The sequence below is a fragment of the Anomalospiza imberbis genome, chromosome 7, assembly GCF_031753505.1.
Source record: "Anomalospiza imberbis isolate Cuckoo-Finch-1a 21T00152 chromosome 7, ASM3175350v1, whole genome shotgun sequence".
NCBI lineage: Eukaryota > Metazoa > Chordata > Aves > Passeriformes > Viduidae > Anomalospiza > Anomalospiza imberbis.
The window spans coordinates 7,313,558-7,335,510 of record NC_089687.1 but is presented as its reverse complement, the minus strand read 5'-3'; the positions used below and the strand labels follow the sequence as shown (position 1 = coordinate 7,335,510).

Sequence of the window (21,953 nt, the reverse complement as noted above, 5' to 3'; positions counted from 1 at the left end):
TCACATACTGCACAGTCACAGGCAGGCTGTGTTCCAACTGAGTGACAAAATCCTCCCCAGGTGCAAAGTCCAGCAAAGGCAGAATAAGTGCTGTCCTGCAGAACAGTGCAGTTTAATTTCTGGGAAAAGGTAACAGTTGGAAATGGTGTTCTGGAAATAAAACAGCTATTAAAAAAAAAAAAAGATAAAAGAAAAGAAAAGCAGTAACTCCACTCTGGGTCTCCCCAGACCAATGAGTTTAAGACACATGCCTGTACCATGAGAGGATGCAAACACAACAGCCTGATAAGAATTCTGCAGAAAAGGCTCATCTACTTCTCTAATGCTCTGTGTCAACAAAGAGAAAATAAAAATATTAAAAATTCAAATCTTACTGAAACTAGGATTATGCTACTCGCTGTAGACCCTTTCCTACAGAAATTAATGAGAAACTTACAATCGAGTTCCACATTGTGTAAGCTTCTCAGGCTGGTTTAAACTGTCATTGCTCTTCTGAAACCAAGAGTATTTTGCAAATCATAAATGACATCCTGCCCTGACAATTATTTCTAAATATTCAGTTTGCTCCATAAATGAAACAAGCAGTCCAGTGATGATGAACCCTCTGATGAAACACCATGGGCCCCGTGGCCAATGGAAAACAAGGGATGGAAACAGTCCCTGCAGCCCAGGAATGGCAAGCTCCCCAGGACCAATGGAAGGATATAAATCACTAAAGACATTGATCTATGAAGCTGTAAAATGCCGTGCCCTGACTGAGACTTATCAGAAAGCTGGATTTCAGTTAGCTGAACTAGGGAAGAGCAGTATAACATTCCCTCTTTCCACGAATAAATAAAGTAAGAAAAATATATTAAGACAGCAGGAAATCCACCTGAAATTGCAAATGATAAGTTACTGCAATCTGTGGAATGTAAAGCAAATTTTCTCTCTTCTCTCTTCCATCTACCTTTCAGAATATTGAACAAGAAAGTGTTTTCACTGTTGATAAACAGGGAGTAACTACAGTGATAGAAAAGATCATAGAGAAGCTTTCAAAAGATAAGAGAACAAAGTGCCTGTTTCAGAAATTACCTCTTTCTTCATCCCAAGAAAGGCAAAAGGCTGCTAAACCTAACAATTAGTCATTGGGATGTCTTTCCCCTGAGAACTGTCACCTTTTCAAGGAAGAGAGAAGTGTCAAAGGGATACTTAGCCAGCTATTTCTTAACTATTATTTCAGAAATTATGTCACTTTAGAAGTTTTATTGGTAGTACCATCAGCCCTTTCTTCTTTCTAAGATGCTTTCTAGGAATAACAGTACACACATGGAAAAGTGGAGGGAAAAAAAAGAGAGCTCACTTAAAAATATTTCAATTTGCACCTATAAAATCTCAAACCAAGAAGAGTAAACATCAGAAGATACAAACAAAAAAATAAGTAGCTAGCAAAGATTATTCTAGAATTTCTTTTTTACAGTGAAAACTATGATTAGGCACTGGACAAGTGGCCATAATAATACAAGGCAGCATAATCTAATACTGATATAACTAGATCTGGGATCTAGAGCACTGATTATAAACAAGCACTCTTTCACAAGCACATTTGACAAAAATCTGATGGAACCAAACAAGAATAAAAAAAGATCAACATCTATGAAATGCTGATTTTCCCAGTGAGTGTTGGATGACAGGAATTGCTTGTCTGGAAAGTGATAAGTAATAATTAGAAATGACATCTTTGCTTGTAGAAGCTAAAGATCATTTTCATGTGATAAGCACAGGTCCTTCAGAGAAGTGAAGCTTTTTCAGATGCAATGCAGTAAGGATCCCTCAGATACAAAAGATCTCTATTTCAATTTTGGGTGTCAGATTGTGATGCCTGAGTGGGATCATCTTTTCTGAATTCCTTTTAATTCTTCAACTCTGAAAATTATTAGAGACAAAAGCTTTACAATGGTAGCAAATTCAAATTCTTCTGAGAGTCATGCCTGCAATTTTGCAAAACCACACTTTCATCACACATTGATCGACCAAGAATAAAATAAATGTAGGACATACAATTAAACAGTGCTTATGGTTGCTCATAAACACTTAACTGAGGGGAAAAAAATCAAAAATATTCACAATGCAGCTATTAATTGTTCTTTAGAGAGGCAGTGGTAACAGGCATCCAAGAATCCAGTCTATGTGGAACCCAAACTATGCTGAAAATTCAATACCTCAAACCACTTTAGTGCTTTCTGTGGTGTGCTTCCACAGGACCTTCTAAGATATTTACTGAACAGTTATCTTAGATTTCAGTGACTGAAGGTGGTGATCTGAGTACACTACACTATACTCTAGCACTCTTTCTACAACCAAGACTCTCCCTCCAAACCCAAACTGCAGTTTTCAGATCCACGCACAGAATTGTTTATGTTTGCACTGCTTTTGGCTGGGGTACAGCTCTTTTCTCTCACTGCTATGTGTTTTGGATTTGTGCTGCAAACAGTGTTGACAACACCAAGACATTTCATTACTGCTGAGCAGTGCCTACATGGACCCCAGGGCTTTTGTGCTCCTCACCCCATCAGCAAGGGGCTGGGGGAGCACAGGGAGCTGGGAGGGGACACAGCAGGGACAGCTGACCCCAAGTGACCCAAGGGATGTCCCAGAGCATATGGCATCCTGCTCAGCAATATAGAGGGGGAAGGCTGGCCAGGGCCCACTGCCCAGGGACTGCTGGACATCAGGCAGTGGGGAGTGAGCAACTGCTTACATTGCATCACCTCTCTTTCTTGGGGTTTATTTCTCTTTGTTTTTTTCCTTTCCATTACAATTTGTTGTTGTTTTAACATTTCCATTACTAAACTATTATTTTCTCAACCCATGAGCAGTGGCAGGGAGCTCCTGTGTTCCTGGTTCCTTCTCAAAATGAAAAGCTTCAGTCACATTGATTAGCAAAGTTACCAACAGGAAAAAAGAACCTTTCTAAGAAGCTGTTCCCTCCTCATATATCTAGGTAAGGTAATAGGAGAATGATATTCAGTGTGATTTTTCATGCAGATATATGAGCTGTCTCACTTCTACCCTCCCAATTTTCTCCTCCACATCCTGTTGGAGTGGGGTGTGGGGCTTGGGTGCCAGCTGCAGTCAAACCACAACAGTGTATTTAAAAATTGTGAACGCTTTTCCTTGCAAGACCATTCTACAGTCTTGATGTAAAAGATGATGTCTTTTCAGCACTGTTTCCAGTGCAGACCTCCTGGTGCTCAACACTATTCACTGGGAGCACTATAAAATAAGAATTTCCAGACTGGTGATGAAGATAGAAGCTGTAGATGAGGGTTTATTTGTACTTTCATTAAAAAAGCAGCCTCAAGCTATGCACAAATAGCTCAGTCTGACTGCATAAGCTGAAAAAAGGCAGAAATTGCTCCAAGCAATACAGACTTAACATTCCAACAAGTTTAAATTTGTTTTCCAGTGTCACCTTGTTCCTCTTTCTCCCTCACCCTTTCTCTTTTTCCTAAATATATCCCTTGAAAATTCACAGTATTTTCTGATATGCTTTATAACCAATTTCATTTAGCAAAACCTGAGATATGTAAAAGACACATATGTTAAGTCTAAGGTGAAGTAAGTGTGTCCTGCAGGACCCTCAGTATAAGAGTAACCAGAGATATCTCTGTGATCTGAATACTTCTTTCCATATGCAACTTGAAAAAAATATTTTTCTTTATTTCCAAATAGGAATCCAATTAAAAACAATAACCCAGGCCTGAAAAAAACACAAGCCAAATCATAACTGATCAAACATGTTACAATATGAAAAAAAAATGAAATGCAACTAAAATTATATGCAATTGACATTATCTTTGAGTATAAGGCTACAAATATGACTTCTGCTTTACCTTCCTTGCTTTTATCTATGTACTCAGCTGTTTTCTCTTGCTTTCTTCTCTCCCAGTGGAAGGGGAGACTAAAATATAGCTTTGCTTTAGACAGCACATCAGTAAGTGTAATAATAATATATTTTTGTTTAGCTAACAGCTTTTGTTCAGAACAAGCTGACCAAAATTGAAGGAAAACAAAGGACTGCAACATATCACAAAAGTTTACAGAAACATCCCAAATTGTTCGTGATTTAACATTACCCTTGTCAGAAAAACATATTAGATTCTTCTTTTTCATCTCTGGATTTCACTTACAAAGTAAGCAGAGCGAGCAGCAGCGTTCCCTAGATTAAACACTTGTGATGGATAAGAGGAGCAAGTTCATACTTTATGTTTCTGAGAGGTGCCTCCCTCCACCCGTGTATCAATCTAAATGTTCTCCACATTATTCTCCACTCAGAACACTCCCCGCCAGTACAAGCTATCATGCCTGCTGAACAGCTCTGCAGTAGCATTAATAAATTTCCCAATGATGCTTTTATTGGCCGCTCCATGCAGCAAAAACATATTTCTTTTGAAAAAGTTCAGATTGGAAAGGAGGGTAAGAGCAGAAAACCTTCAGAGTGCACTTGAGGATGGAGCGCACTCCTCAGATCAGCAGGAGGAGACGGAATTTCTTGTCCCCAGGTCCCAGTGCCAGCTCCTGTCCTTAGTGAATGGATATTCCCATGACCAACAGCCACTCAGGCCCTGCCAGAGCAGGAATCAGGACTGACCCTTCTGCCAGGCCAGCCTTCAGGCACAGCAGTGGCAGGGCAGTGTCCAGGAGCTCCTGTGCTCCTGGCTCCTTCTCAAAATGAAAACCTTCAGTCACACTGATTAGCAGAGTTACCAGCAGGAAAAAAACTTTCTAAGACGCTTCTTTCCTTCTTCATATACCTGGATAAGGTAACAGGAGAATAAATAATATTCAGCATGATTGTTCATGCAGATATTCTCTTAGGAATTGGTTCATTATAGAACCATACTTAAAGTAATAATCTTTCCTTCCAGGAAACCTGTATGCAGCATTTAAACTTTTGTGAAGGGGTTTGTAGGCATTACAGTAACTGCACTTGACAAATACCTTTCTCTGACTGAAGTAGAAATAAGCAAAACTATTCTGAAATTTAAATTCAGTAAATTTTATGTAACAGCAATTCAGGCAAAAACAATGACTCTGGATTTAAGTTGGTAGAAATAAGCCAATTTTCCTTCCACAGTATTTTGGAATGAGATCAGTGTATTAACTGACTAGTTCTCACCATAAACACAATTGCAGAAGCTGACCTAAGAAGTTACCTGTGGGATTAGGAAGAAAAAAACCCAGTATACTATTCTATTCTCGGGTAATTTTTTTGTAAGTGCCAGGGAACAGTTTTATGTCTCCCAGCCTTGTCAGGAAAACTTCTGAAAGAAAATCAGAATTCATCTTCATGCAAAAATAAGATGTAGGAACAATCATTCCAGATTAGATCAAAACTTCAACTTTTCAAATATGTTATTGTAATTCAGATTATTTTAACTTTTCCTGATCTGAAGAACACTTTCCAAAATAAATTTACTGGTGTACTGCTAAGTGAGTGCTTTAAAATAAGTTTCAAAAACAGAATTACTGTAAATTCAGCATACTCTCCCTTTTTTTTTTGCCTCAGAAAATAAGTAAAATTTTAGATTTTTTTTCAACTTCTTAAAATTTAATAACTAGTGCTGCTTTCTGCTGGTTGTAAAATATCAAGGAAATAACATCAAAATGCATTATGAACAGTGTCTTTTATGGATATGGGGAAGTAGGGAGAGAGCAATCCACCATGTATAAATTCATTTGTTTGGGGAAAGTGGAACATTCATGTCCAGGCGATGGGTGACTTTTGTGGATTCATTTCCAAAGTTAGAACCAGAAGAAAGATACAGCAAAAGACAGAATCACAGTATAGAAGAGGGGAATGTAAACTAGAATTATGGTCAGTGTAATATCAAATAGTTCCATCAAATCAGTCAGTCTTGGCCTCTTGATACTGTAGGTACCCAGAGGATGTGTGATGGATTGAAGTGGTAGTGTAATGGCACCTGTACACTGTGAAAATGTAGATTTCTATCTGGAGACCTCATCTATCCTTCACCAAACTTGGTACTTCAAGGACTGGCATTGCATTCTCAACCCCTGATGGAAAGAAGGATGGCCAGAGTCAGGCAAAAAGTGTGGGTGATGGGATATAATCAAATATGTGGATAACCCTTGTGTAAATACAGGACGTCCTTGCTTTGCTTTCTCTTTAGTTTAGTAGTGCTTTGTTTTGAGATGTAGCCCAGGCCAGCTTGGACGGGCATTGGGGCAACCTGTCTAGTGGAAAGTTTCCCTTCCTATGGCAGGGGGGTGGAATGAGATTATCTTTAAGGTCTCCTCCAAAACAAAAAATGTTGTGACTCCATGAATCTGGGAGGGAAAGAACACCCTGTTTTCTGATAAACAGGAATGGCACATTTCACTTATGAGACTTTGCTGTGTTAAACACAACTCCGTTGCTGTGCTTTGGTATCACAAACAACCAAAAAGGGAAAACTCTTTGCAACACAACTGAAATTTTGAACAGTGTCTCAGAAGCACAATCACCCTCTTTTGGGGGTAGAGAATCCAACCTCATTTTGTTAAAAAATTATCAAAATCTTTGCACAGTGGTGGAAATCTAGAAAAAGCCATAAAGTATTAAATTGTGACTGAGCTAGCTCTGGATTTGTCTGCATGGAAAAGCAGTCCAACAGCAAATGCTTTTGTCCTTGACATCCCAGCATTCCCACTGGAGCTCCCAAGAGTGAGGATGGCTCCTCTCTGCCCTTCTCTGTGAGACACTAATCTGCTAATATTTACCTAGTAATGTACTCTTTCGTAGTTTAGGAGGTTTGGCTCATGCAGTCCCCTGTGGGCACTTCCACTCCAGAGACAGATGTTTAAGGATATAGATCCTCTTTCTGCAATAGAAGTTCACATTAAAAATCCTATGTGGATTTTAGCTAGGAAATTCAACTAGTGCCTTTTTTCCAATTCATGGCCATGTCCCTATCTATAAAATGTTACATATCAATGGCCTGAACAATAAGCTTGTATATTTTTGTGTTAAGATAAAATTATATTGCCAATGGTTACAGTTTTTCCTCTCATGAAAGAACTGTTGACACCAACGGCTGTGCAAATTAGAAGTGACAGCCACAACAACTGTTCCACATTTGAATAACACAAAACCATGCGGACAAAAAAAGGGGTTGATGGGGCCAACAAGGCCACCTGAAATGTGCCTGTATCACTTGTGTATGTTTTTACCTCCCATGTGTGACTGTACCATGTTTGTCCTGAGCTTTAGTGCTCACGTGGGCAATTTCAGAACGATATTAAATTGTAATCATACAACAAATTCTCTTCCTCATCTATTTCAATCACTGCACACTGACAGAAAGTCAAAATGAGTTAAAACCCCTTCAAGTCTTTGAGTGATCTGTAATCAGGGAAGATTCCACTTAGAGTATCCAGCATTGTGATCAAACAGGAAAGTTTTTTGATATCCAGATCTCAAGGGCAAAGTCAGTAAGGAAAGTCTGTAGGGATCTGGCTTTAAAGTCTGGGGTTCAAGAACTGCACACAGTTATTTCTGGGGAATACATGAGCTCTTAGTTTGGCCTCTCATGATCTTATTTTTAGGTGGTCAATGTCTCTTGGAAACACCATAAAGCTAATACAGAATAGAGTCTTTTAGTCAAATAAAATTTAAAGTAAGAAATATGATGGTTCAAATAACATGCATTCTTGTCTACATTTATGCAAGCATTCATTATAATTTTTTTCTTTATTATTATGTAAAATGATAACAAAGGAGAATTTTATTTACAATCCTGCTTCTTAATTCATTTACCCAAAGGAAATCACGTAAGTCATCTTTAAGTCCAGCAAATTACAATCCCATAGGGCATCTAGCTCTATGGAAAGAGAATATTTTGCTTTAAGTAAGAATACTGGCAAGATCAAACAAAATATTGCAATAACACTGCATGCTTTAGGCCCCACCTTCTTATTGTTATTATTCTAAAATTAGCACTACGCAACATTTAAAGTTCATTAGCAAGAATATTTATTCTGGAGTCAGGCATATTGGCATTGTAATAAGAACTCAATTTCATATATCCCAGAACAAAAATTATATTTGTTAAAAAAATTATATAGACAATGTTCAACAGATTAAAAGCATTTATTGTGCAGCGTTATCTTTTATGATATTCAGATATTTACTTCAACAAACTTCACACACTACAACTAAGTCACTCCAGTGTCAGAGAATACGGGACATATGTTGATAAGTCACACTGGAAATCACCTCATTTGTCCCCATTTGTTATGAAACAGAGTTGTGAATCTGCTCTAAAATCCCTTACTCTACTGAACCACCTGATCATACAGTTTTGATCAGATCACACTAATCACAGATAAAATGTGAGGTTCAGGATATGTTCCATGAGGTAACTTATTGTAGAGGATGGCTTTCAGAACAATGCTAGTAATACATTCAATAAAGTTTCTGTATGCATATGAATATAACATACAAAATTTCATTTATACTTCCTTCACAAATACATGTTGATAATAGAGTTATCATGTTCCCAAAAACCTGAATACATCGGTGTTTTTAAGGAACATTACCTAGGTTTTACATTTGGTGTTTTTAAGGAACATTACCTCGGTTTTACATTTCAGGTTCTATTCCTATTTGTGAATTATGCTCATAAATATATCAAAAAACTGCCTGAGTACATTTGGAGGAATACAAATGAAATGTCTTTGTTGCAATATTGATGTATCATGCTGAATTTGGACACAGCACTTATTCAAGATTCATCATCTATTTAAATGGCATGTTTGTCTATGATTTCCACACAGCTGGTTTCAATAAGATATTAATGATTCATAGAAAGCTTCATTAACATGTTTCTCAATGTTAAAATGCTTTGTAAACATTTCAGAGCAGAGATTCTTTGCCAAGTACCTGTTTTGAGGAGCCTTCCAGGTACGAGCTCTGGCTGTGACTCGTGGTCACTGCCCAGCTCCCACTGTGTGACTGTAACAAGCACACACCCAGTGAACACAAGTCTGACCTACATGGCAGGGAGCCATCCCAAGGCACGAGAATGCAGCCATTCCTCGAAATTCCCAGGAAAAAAAGCCACTTGTTCACGTTTTTCATATAAGTGAACAAAAGGGATCTGAGGATGGATGGCTCAAAAAGACATTTAGAAAAAAAAAAATCAAAAAAACCCCAACATTCACAACACAATACAAACGTTCTGTGTTTCTGACCTGTTTTACCAGCCACAGACTGGTGTATGATGCACCAGCCTAGCTATTCCTCCAGGAGAGGAGAACCCATTGCTTCTGAGTCATGGATTTGGAGAGGAAATTCAGAAGCAAAGAAGATTGCAGACCAGCAATATTCAAGGAACGAAAATGGCTAAAAAACAAGCTAAGAGATATCATGAGTGAAAATGTTCCCAGGAACAAGAAGAGAAGAGGAAGGGAAGGAAGCTCTTATGCATTCAAATAATCTCAGAGACACAGGTATATGGGTGTTTTAAGGCCCTGGGACAGAAACAGCTTCACTCTGAAAGAAAGCAAAGCTCCAGTTTGAGGAATTTGCCCAGAGTACCACCCATTAAATTCAAACACAACCTTGAGTCCAGAAAGAAGGGAACAAAAGGGGTCCATTTGCTCAGTGGAGGGGGCTGTTTGCTGGAGCTGAAGGAAAATGAAGAACTGTTCTTGCATCTGGGCACAACTGCCTTGTTCTCTCACTGGTCAGAAAAAAAAATCCAGGTGATTTTACACAAAGCACACCACAGTGCCCACTCTCCTGCCTGGCTGGAGACAGAGAATATCTGTATCAGTGTGGCCCAGAAGGAGAAGAAAACCCAAGACCATACACAAATTCTTTTGTTTTTTTTCAAACATTACAAAACAAAGATAGTAAAAAAACTACACAGAAATATACAAGCACCAAAATTGGAATGACTGGTTTATCTCCCCTCCAGGAAAGTAGCACAGAAAATCTCAAATTTCAAAGACCACATAGCTAATTTTTCCAGTTTTGTGCCCAAAAGAAAAATAAAGAACCCCCAAACCCTCAGTTCTATGAAACAAAACTGCAGCTTTTTTTTTTTTCTTTTTTTCTTGAGAGTTCACAAACAAAACCCAAAGAAGCTGAAACCTAATTGTGGTATCACCTTACTGGGGTTTCCACAGTAAGACAGCACAGAAAAAAGCAGATAATAAAATCATCCCAGATGTCTGTTATGAATAGACAGAGGCAGACAAGTAACCCACCTTAAGGAGAGACTGACATCAAGCCCACTTCAGACAACCACTGTGTGGTGACAGGAGCGAGCAGGATGTATGGATTTAAACCCATAAAGAAATAAGAGAAAGGAACTGAGTTTCAGTTTTGCACTCCAAAAAGACAGTGCATGAAATAGAGATGCCTTTGTCAACAGTTTCTAAAAGAACTATGCTCTATTATAGCTTCAACAAAAAAATTTAATTTGTCCTGAAATTAAATTTTACAGGCTATCATTTTAACAAGAAAATTTGATTATATTAAAGGTTAAGCTAAAAGATTCCTTTCTCTTCAACCCAAGCTTAAAAAGAAAATTTAATTACAGTGATAAATACTCTTTAATATACATTTTTGTTTAGCTATACTGCTGTATTTTTGATCCATCAGCTGTAAGAATGAACTAATACAACTACAACTTTTGAAAAGTGTTTTATCTGCTGGATCACTACCTGGTATAGTAATATATTATTTCAGTATTTTCTAAGAATGCTTATTCTGTTTTAAAAGATACAGCACAGGACTGACTTCATTAAGTGATATTTTTAAGAATTCATGTGCCTGATATTTGATTAACTGAAATGTAGCTCACTCTTGTTTCCAGACTCTTAAATTAAAAGGTTTTCCACCACCTTAGGTTCACTGTTTCCAGAATGCAACAGTCTGTTAGGAAAATGTAAAACTCTTCTGTCTTACAAACAGACCTGGTTCCCTTTGAAAATCCTCTAAAATCTTTCTTTCCTAAATTCTGTCCTGAGACACTCTCTCTCACCCTCCCCTAGTGAGGGAGATAAAATGCACCTGCCACAAGCAGGAATATGAAACTGCGAAGCTTGATAGGGATTCCCATACTCAATAAGAATATGAGTGGTAAAATTATCCATCACAATCTGAAGGTTAAGTTGTCAAAAACACATATGTTTACCAGAGATGCTGGAATATATGACTTAAAATATTAAGTTCTTTAATAAAGGCTTCAAAACTAGTTTCTTTGTCCTCTGTGAACTATGAGGTGCAACAACAGCAGACAACACAGGGACAATAAAAGTGAAAAACATTAAACTCTGCTGAGAGAACACCTGGGAAAATGTAGATTGAACCAACTACCCCTTACAAGTATTTATAATTAATAAACAAATAGAGGAAACTATGCCAGACACATTTGTCTCAGTAGTGGGATTTTTGTTTTAAATAACTTTTCTATCACAAAAAAAAACAGGTAATAAGTCACTAATACCTGATATACCTTCATGATATTGACAGTTCCTTCTCCATGCTGGCCTGGGGATCCTTGGCTCTGTAGCAGATTTCTCACTGTCTCCTCCATTCTAGAGAATAAAAATATTTATAAAAGTCAACTGCATGGAAAAAAATGTAAGAGTTGCATTCAGTGTTTTTGTTCTTTACAAGAGCCTAATGCATCCATGGCTACCATGAAATTAATATTTAAAGACAATCCTAGCCTTATAATGTTCTCATGCTCCATGTTATGAATAACACATTAAGGGCACTCTTTTATCTTTTGAATATGCACAGTAATTAGTTGCATTGTTTAAATCCTACCTAAGCTCTGTTACTAAACTAAAACCAAATGTGTGCAAAAGACATCACCTTGTTCACAGCGCAAACACCACCACAATAAGATCATTGCCACTTAGGAGCAGTCAGATTCCAAACCCCCCAGAGAGCTGCGTTTGAGCCAACAGTGAGGTGTGTGCAGCTCAGGCAGGCTGTGCATGGCACCACCATCACTCCCTGTGCTGTGGGGCAGCCTGGGCCACTGCCTTGCTTCACAGGGACACAGCTGCTGAACACATTCACCCTTCTCTGCCCCTCCAAACAGGGGTAAAAAGCCAGTGCAGGCTCCAGTCTGGTACCACCGTCTCAGGACAGTGCAACCAACTTCAGCTCCATCAGTTAAAGGAGGAGGTTTGCACTTCTGTTTTAGATGTTGTTCATAGGCACCATCAAAAGTCATCTTTGATCTACACACACTCATCAAGAATGTTAAACTGGTAATAACACTAACCCTGCTGAATGGAACCTGCTAACAAGGAGTTCTGCTCCTTCTCGCAACAGGAAGAAGGGAAGCCACCTATGAAACACTGGTCCCTTTCAAGGTGGATCAGAAATTAAATCCCATGGGCTTAGGAGATGTCACCAAGGCTAATCACAAATAGCAGGACTGGGAGTAGGGCTGGTTTCAGCTACGGGTAAGAGGAGGAAAAAGGATGAGAACCAGAGGAGCAGTGATGGACACGACAACAAAGACACTGGGTTTCACAACAAAAAATGGTGAAAATTCCAAAGGTCCTCACATTTCTCCCCACTCCCCATGTCCCACACAGATTCTCACCCCTGTACAGCCTCTCCTTCAGCCCTGTTGCAATAGTTTTTCTCTCTCTCTCATACTTTCTGCTCTTTCAAGCAGTCTCAGTCCCTTGAGATAGCTGGAAAAACAGCTCAGATGGAATAGGGACTGGAGAAGGGAAAACTGTTGTGGCACAGGCATAAGGGTGATGCAAAAGCAGGCGAGAAAAAGGAATACCTTAACTCATACTGCCAGACACACTGTACAGTAAAACAGTGACCTTGAAGAAGGTGCCAGTATTCCTGGGCATATCAGACCAGGAACTGCCTGCTGTTGTTTATTTCCACTGCGTTTAGAGAAACATGACTTTTGTGTAGTATTCTTTCCAAATGAAATTGAGCAGAAGAATTATTCACAGTGTATCTTTTTTATATTTGTTTATTTCTAAGGTAACAATCCAGCGAGACAGAAAATATTAGCTAACTGCTCTGGCCAAAGGCCAATAGCATTATCTTTCATATGAGCCTCATAGTCTCTCTGTTCTTTCAGTCTCATCAGAATGAATGGCATTGGCTAATTAAGCAACAATTTGATGTTATTCCAGGTTTTCTCCTTTCAAGTCAGCCCACTACACTACTTTTCAAGAAGCTGACACTGGGTGTTCATTCTGCTCAGATGAACACTGACATTCTACTTATTCCTGTGATGTTTTTTTGTCATTGATGTGCAGACTTCTACACTGCCAGAATGCCCACAGAATAGTTTGACCATCTGTTGACCAAATGCACATAAAATCAAGCCAGCTCTAATCTCTAGTGCAGACAGTGGTGCAGTTTTTCAGTTGCAGATTGGAACCATTTCTGCTCATAGGCTGACCTTAATCAGATGCCTTTTACATGAAAGAACAAATCATTTTGGTTCACACCATAAATTCCTGTGCAGTCCTCACAGAAAGATTTAATTTCTTAACATGCCCACCATTTCATTTTTAAATTAATGGTGTAATAACATTCTTAATTATTTTGTTTATCTATGCAAATGCAGTTCCAGTGCTAGTCCTCCACAACATTCTTCTGAATTAATAAACAAACAAAAATGTGAGTAAGAATAGAATCAACCAGCACTAAATCACAGTTTTTCAATACAGACCTAAGAGTATTAATGAAAATAAAATCTAGTTGCATATTACTATGATCACTTAAACCAGCTCAGGAAAATGATGAATTCTTAAATTCAATAGGTCCTTTAATCTTCAGTCAAACTCAGATAATCTATTTTGGACCACAGGCCTGCCTTGTTGAACAGCCCTACAGGGACAGGCCAGCACTCAGCTTATTGTGGCAATCAGAAACACCTCCCATGAGCACCCAGATTTCTAAGAAATAGGGTAATTCTTGCAACATGACCAAGAGCTCAGTTAAGGACAATTGAAACTTCTGTGGTTTTGCTGTTTGCAGCTATTATAAAAGTCTGTAACAGCTTACAGCCATTAAGTTGAACCACAGACATAACAGACTGTGGGGTCTCATCACTATCACACCAGCCCTGGGAGGGTATTAAAAGCTATGGGTAGCCATGGAATATCTGAAAAAGAAGAGAAAATTAGGTTCAGAAAAACAGGGAGGTGAATTATGCTTGCAGACAAATTCACTGCAAAGCTCTGATGGCCAGTGCTCCTGCAGTTTGGGAGCTGCTGCTTCTTCACTCACATCCCAGTTGTCCATTTTTAGGACCAAATAGGGTACAGGAGGATAATCAAGATTTGCTTCTTATGAATGAGAGTTTCTGATGCTTGAATTAATGGCACCTTAATTGAAAATCTATTGTTATCTTATGATCTATAAAACTCTCCTCAGTGACAACACATGCCAGAGCAATTTACTGCAAATCCTATTTACAGAATGCAAAAATAATGGAGCCTCTATAAATTTAGCTTGGGATCCCATGTTTTGCTCCCTGAACAAGGCCACCAAAGGGTATGAAAATTTTGGAAGTGAAGCAGAAAAATTATGAGCTTTATGAAAGGCTATTTCCACACATTGACCTATATTTTCCCCCTTCTGGTAACCACAAAAGGTTATTTGCTCTTGGTTTTGATTCTAATATCTCAGCTGGACCCAATCCAACATCCAGCACTTCCAGATTATTTTTAGGATAGTTATCCCCACACGTGTATTCTGCCTTCTTGCTGGACTGCTTTGCCAAGGATTCTCTGTACCTTATGTAACTAGCAAGCTGTTAAAATCTGAAAAATCAGTCTCTAAAGCTCCTCACTTCTGAGTCTACATTCTGCAAGCACTATTTAAGAACATTTATTTTCCCCTTTCCCTTGTATTTTATTTACTGTCTATTCATCTGAAGCATCTTGCATAGCGCCATTAAATTTTCTGCTACATCTGTCATTTGAATGGAAAATTGTCATTTTCTTAAAACTCAAGTATGTTCCTTTCAGCTTCTATTTTTTAATAAATTAGGGGTTTTTTTTAAAGCGGAAAATAAATGAAAACCATGTTCAACACAAGCTCCTTAAGTTTCCTGACAAAATGCAATTTAAGGGAACAGATATCCACCAGACCTAACCTAAGGATAAATTTCTCAAAGCACAAAAAAGAAGAAGAAATGAGGCATTCAGAAACCAGAATCTGTTCTTAAAATATGAGATTTTAAGTAACATAAAATATTAATGCTACTGTGGAAAGCAGTGCCAAGATTCCATGTGGAAGATATTTACAACTACAACCACAAGTGTTCAGGAGTGGCTTATCCAGAGAGGATTCCACAAAAGGGATTGCTCTGAAGCTCTTGGAATGACAGTCTGTGCCACAAGAAGAGACTAAACATCTTGCTAAACTTAAGAGAACAAGGGTTTAAGTGGCCAGGTATGACTTACCCAAGAGAATCAGTGAGAAAAAGTTAAAGTGTGAAAGAAAACATCAACCTAAGGCAGATGATTGAAAAAAAAAGTTGTATTTTGTGGTTAGAAATACATTTAGGCTGGAATTAAGATGGCTTTAATAACTGAAAAAGTGAGATTCTGAACCAGCCTACCATGCAGAGTAACAGGATGAGAAATACAAACAGTTTTAAGCCACAATTGATTCATTTACGAAATTAATTACACATCATGTCAGGAACTGAGGACTTGAATTTATGATCCACAGTTTCTTGCTACTATTCCTCCTGAACCAAAATCATTCCTACACTTAAAACATACAATTTGTCCTGTGCTGCCGAGAGAATAGAATACCGGGAAATGAATCCAACTGCAATGGACAGTAATTTTTTTTTTTTTTTTTTTTTTTCCCGAGTGTGTTTCTTGCCAAGGGAGAGACAGGAACCTGTGGAAAGGAGGAAACATCATTCCCTGCTCAGGGAGCAGCCCACAGATGCTCATGTGTCCAAGGCTGCAAGAGGAAGCTTCCTCTGTATTTTTGCTGGAGACCTGCTTTTAATGCTTCTCAGTGCTGTGGTTCCGACAGCTCTGCTGCCTCCCTCTCCTGCCTGGCCCTGCTGGTGCCACTCCCAGCAAGTGCCAGAGCACAGCTGGGCAGACCCTGCTGAGGTTGATGCATCACTACTGAGCAATTCAGCTCCTAAATTTCCTACCAGTTTTCTCAGGACCACCACTTTCACAGGCAGGCACGTCCTTTGTGCCATCCCACAGCAACGTCCTGGTCAGCAGAGCTGCTCTGTGCCTCTCCCAGCTCTGCCATACCTAACACTCTCCTAACCCACGCTCTGCTCAGCCATGCCCACACAGCAGCTCTCCCTCCAAGGGACAGGCAGCACGGAGCTGCTCAGCACTACAAGGTCGAGGACAGTTTCAGCCCCTTCCCCCTTGACCTATTTCCTTCCAGATTTCCACAGGCTGGCAGCTACCTTTTGCTAGGTGCTATCACCTTCCCTTCTCATCATCCTCAAGCTGATGTGACACTACTTGGTGGTTATTTCAAATGTATGTCACAAGAATTCCTTCAGCTTGATTTTGACTTAGTGTTACAGAGATGTATCCAAAGGTTTCTACAGAATCCCACTGCAGCTGTTGAGCTTTATATTTCAGCTTTTCCTTTCTCATGTCATGCAAGGTGCAGGATAATTTTTTAGTCTTAGAGAAAAATATCAATAACAGATCTCTCTCTATCTTCAGCTTGTTACTTCAGTGTAGTTAAAATTCTCAGGGGGATATTTTTTTCCATCTCTTTTCTGTGAAAGAGTCAAGCTTCCTCTCTCCTATTTAAGTCTCCTGACTTCTCTTTTTAGTTATAGATTTCCTGGAGGTCTGGGTTTTAGCTCCTTGAGCTGTCTCAGCCCTTCCCACCACCTGATCACAGACAAAAGAACAGGTTCCCGTGTGGTTTCTCAGCTCTTTTAGCTCCTGTTCACCTGTGAACCAGCTGGTATTTTTACCAGCTGGACTTTGGTTTGTCTCTTTGGAGACTGCATTCTGTCTGGCATTGTGACAGAGCTCTACCTCTGTCCAAGCTTCCCAGCTCCCTCTTCAATCTCATAATCCAACCAAACAAAGAGCTCCTCTCAGATCCCAGATAAATCTCTTTCCCTATTTGTTAGTAATTCTGTTCAGGTTCAGGGTTACCTGCATCTCACTTCCCTCATCACTCCATTCAAAGCTTTAAAATGGATCAGGTTAAACAGGGAAAATATCAAAGTGGCTTTACAAGATGTAACAGAAGATAAAAGCTCATCACCAGCAGTTCCTGTTCACTGCATCCTTGCAGGAATGTCTCTCCTTCTACCTGGTTTCAATTAAATTAGTGGCTGTCTCAGCTGCAGATGCTGCTTACTCCGCTCTGTCTCCAGGGATTCCCATTAGGAGCAGACATGGCTGCCTGCTCTCCCCAGCTCTGCCCCAGCTCTGCAGGCTCCCCTCCAGACTGGGCAGTGTCCTGCAGCCCCACTGAGAGCCTCGTGTGTGAGCCATGGTGGTCCCAGCATGAGCCACCCCCAGCTCTGCTGTCCCCCGTGCCCCTCCTGAGGAGCCCTGCAGCCAGCTGTGAGCCCATGGCTTCAAGGCTGGGGCCCAGGAGACAAACACAACCTCCCACAAAGAATTTAGATATTGGAAATGGATTAAAAAGAGAGAGAGAAGTGCAAATGGGTATGTGATAAACTTAAAAAGAGAACTGACAGATGGGAAATGCTGGGGCTTCAATCCCCAAGGGGTTTTCAGTTCTCTTTAGGATACAGCACTGGTACAAGCCTGATAGCAGTGAGCTGGGCAAAGCAGAATGCTCAGTATCCCCATTTAATATTTCAGTTGGAAAATAAAGTAATAACATCCCTCATAACAGCAGCAGAAAGATGCACACGTAATGTATAATTTATATTTATTCTTTCTGTTCATCAGCACAGGTGCTTATCAATCCAGAAATATCCAGGCAAATCCTTCTCCTGCAGCACCATCGCCACCCTTTCCCCAGGCCCTGGGCAGTTCAGCCCTGTGGCATTTGCTAGTGGCAAATCCAAACTACACAAGCCATGCTCTTTTCACATTTTCATACAAACCCCTCTTTCCAAAACACACTCCAAGCATTTCTGACGTGTTGCCCCAAGGGCAGCTCTCTGAGGATGAGGAGCACCACCAGTACCTTGTGCGTGATGAAGGCAACGACTGCATGGCCATGCTGGGGTGAAACATGCCTCGAGCTGCAGTCACAGGAGTAGAGGAGGATCCTTCCCCAAAACAGACAGCCCAATCAGGTTCTCTGTACCCTGGACCATGCCCTCACTCCAAATTACACAGAACTGAAAGACTGAGCACAACCGTTATTGTGTTGAACCACTGGCCACTGATCCCAGTGGAAATTTTCAGGTATTCTTAAAATACCAGATAAGTAGGGTAGGATTTTGAAAGACCTCAGTATTGGCACATCAGTGCTCCCACACAAGTCTGAATTCGGTTATCACGCAATGGCAGGCCTGACATTTCTCTGAAACTGCTCTAACTACCATCTGAGCCAGGAAATGTTGGAAGTGTTTCCATTGTCTCTCTCAGTCATATGGATTTCACTCATCAAACTTCTATCTACAGCAAAAAGCTTCTGAACGGCAATGGAAATCAGGGGTAATGTTTATTTCTGTGTTGACAGATAGACAAATGCCATATGGACTGCATGGGTGTCTTCCATCACCAGCCCTGTATACGATTTTGTAAGTTACAGGCATGGAGGAACAAAATCCAGCCCAAGACTAAGCCTTGCAGCAAAACTGCTGACCAGCAACTGAAAGGATTTTTCAACTAGAAGGACTGTCCCTCTTACAGGTCCCCAGCAGCATATTGGGGACCTTAGGACAGAAGATATTTTCTTTAACCATAAGTGGATAGAACGAGGCACACACAGAAAGTTAATTATTGTGTCATCTTAAACATATGTTCATAAGTTCAAACGATATTCATGCTGGAGGCACCAGAAATAGTCACAACTAAAAGCTTCAGAAAAAATTACAGGCAACTGTACAAACAGACTGCAAATATTTCCAATTTCAAATAATGGTAGGGGTTTACTTTTTTCTTTTTTTTCTACATTTTAAACAAATATTTGTTTTTCAATATTTGCAAATGTTTAGCTGGATGGAAAGATATATCTACCAGTTCCTGCAAATACTCATATTTTATTTTGCATATCAGGATTGATGCAGACCAACCACTATTGTTTTAGGTTACTTACAGAATTTTACAGCCACTCAAAACTAAAAAGTTCTTATTCAATTCTGAGTCACAGCTTCAAGGTGGTACCAAGACCATCCTCACACAGCTGCAAAAATTTCTGCATTATGTCACAATGCTATTTGTGAATTTAAGGACTTTGAAAAACTAACTACCAATGGAGTCAATGGGACTCAAAAAAAAAAAAAAAAAGAAATTCAAGAAACCATTCCTAGTGTGGTTCAATAATCTAAAATCAAATTCACGTGACAGTTCCAGTCCCTCCAGACATTGTATGGCCAACTGCAAAGGCCCAAACTTCTGCACACGTAACTACACAAGACCCAGCTATGAGAGGAGCTTTCCAACTTTGAACTTAGAGTCTCCCAAAATGGGTCACCTCTGATGTTCACAAAGAAACAATGCACTGGGGCTCCCAACCGTGAGATTTGCTTAAAAGTAATTTTAAAGAGACAAATGGCAGTCTCAGTAAATATAAGTTCTTTTGAATTTTTGGACTTCAGCCTTTCCAAATTTCAGCTCAAAAATACTACAATAAACAAAGTAAAAAATTGAGATTTTCACATCAGATGTGACTTCCTGAAAACCTCTAAAATATAGGATCAGCAAAGGTGGATGAAATGTGTAGGTATACTCCCAGTGATGTTTGCATTACAAATAATGATATTTTAATTCCAAGAGGGATAATGTGCTGCTATAGGTATATCTAAAATCTGTCTTTCCTTTCTTCTCCTCAGCAGAGAGCTTGCTTTGGATCTTCAAGAATATTCCAGAGGGTATGAGGCAGTTCTGGGCTGACCAGCTGTGATCAAGTGTCTTCAGGAGCAGCTGATGCCCTGATGTCCCTTCTGCGTCATTGGGACCACCTCGCACGACAAACTCTCCACATTACGCTCTCCAAATTACCAAGTTATGGAATGAAATATATACAAATAAAATGCTTCCAACATGTTTTGCCTCAAAGTAGATCCAAAGTGACTGCCAGGACAGTGAATGCTAAGTGTCTTCTCCTGAGCATAAGGAATGCCTTCTTCCAGGTAGATCTCCTGCAGCACTGCCTGGAACAACACAGATTCCTATTCCACTGGTGCCCAGCTCAAAGGGAGTTTATCCTTCTGCAGGACAGATGCAGTAAGCAGCAATATAGATCTGCTACTAAAGGAACCTCAGATATACAAGTAATTACTCTTGCAGTCTAATTTTCAGGTGGTTAGAAAACACCCACAAAAGCAGGTCATGCCAGATGCCAGAACGAAAGCCTGGTGGCTTTAGATTTCCAAACCACAGCAGCAGAGCAAAACAGCCTAAACAAGTAATATATGGTCAGAATAATGGTCTCCAAGGGCTTAATTACCTGTGTCATTAGGTAGTGGTAGCCTAAAATTATATTGACAGCTTTTCTACAACCAAGCAGTTGATAATGAGGCAATAAAAATACATGACAGTGCACACAAGAGTGCTGCAGTAGTGTCATAAACAGCACCATCAGCTTTGATACCAACAAGCAAGAGCTGCACGAAACTAATTGTGAACTGGTCACAAAAAATCCAGGACATGTATCTTGTCATTAATAACATTTCATGTTCTCCCTTTCTGTATGTGTGCAAACCAAAAGCAAAAGAACATAAGACAAAGAAGGGAAAAAGAATAATATCAAAGTACAAATGAAATGCAAGAGGAAAAAAAGGAACAGCTGCATTAAAACAAATAAACAAACAAGGCAGGGGCAGTTTTATGCCTCTGAGTTAAGTTCCATAAAGCACTCTGCCATCTTTCCAAACACAGTATTGTGTCATAGCCACTATCCATTGGATGGCGTAACAAAAGGAGTACACAGCTTAAAAATGCCAAATTTGCCACTACTGAAGCCCTTCTCTTTAAATTGGATTATCCTGGAGACAGACAGGGTAAATGCAGGGGAACGTTTCTGTATGTAGGATTTGCACTGAAATGCACAGAAATATTCGCTGCCTGGATGTCCTTCCACTACTGCCTGCTCCCATTTGAACAAAGAAAGGAGAGAATTGAGAGGAAGAGAACGATACAAGACATGAGGATTAGAAATAAAGACAACATAGCATAAAAGATGCAAGAGAACTTTGAGAACAAAAAAAAAAATGCTATATGAAAAAATTAAGCAAGAATTAAGGCAGAAAATGAAAAGTGTAACAAAAAAGTTAAATGTAAAGAAAAGAGAAGTGAAAGGATGTCTAGACACCTCTAAGGTGCAAATGTTTAACCATTTGTACTGTATTGGTATTTCTTTTGAGAAAAAGGAGATCATTTAAGAAGGGCTTAGAGAAGGATTTTCAGTCCAACTAGAGCCCTAAGTGGAGAATTACAACATCACTCCCTCCTCCATGCTCAAACACTCATTCTTTAATCATTTATCTTCAGCACAGCACGGGATCCATTTTCAAACAGCTCTGCAGGATTTTAGCCACACAGCTCCCATTGTGTTTAATGGGAATCCTGTGGGCACAGCTCTGTATGAAGCTTTCAAAATGTACACCAAAAATCTCTAAATAATGCACCAGTTGAACATTACCCTGTTTACTTCTTACAGGACATGACTATAATGAAACAAAGGTTAGGTCATTTGTAAAAGCAGTACTTATTGCAAAGCTCATTAATGTTTTCTATAGGGATTTTTCCACTGTAAAAATATTTAGCATAACTATTTAGGATTCCTG

The 21,953-nt window shown here is 39.4% G+C and overlaps 1 protein-coding gene across 15 annotated transcripts in view; it reads right to left on the bottom strand.

Moving 5' to 3' along the window:
- The window catches only part of NCKAP5 (NCK associated protein 5), a 450,570-nt gene that overhangs the window by 118,495 nt on the left and 310,122 nt on the right, over positions 1-21,953 (bottom strand). For 14 of the 15 annotated variants that reach the window (XM_068195225.1, XM_068195221.1, XM_068195224.1 and 11 more), the window contains one exon: positions 11,502-11,592. In XM_068195225.1, coding sequence (XP_068051326.1) covers positions 11,502-11,592 — 91 coding nt within the window. The remainder of the gene's footprint in view (positions 1-11,501; positions 11,593-21,953) is intronic. The other variant, XM_068195226.1, reaches the window with a different exon arrangement.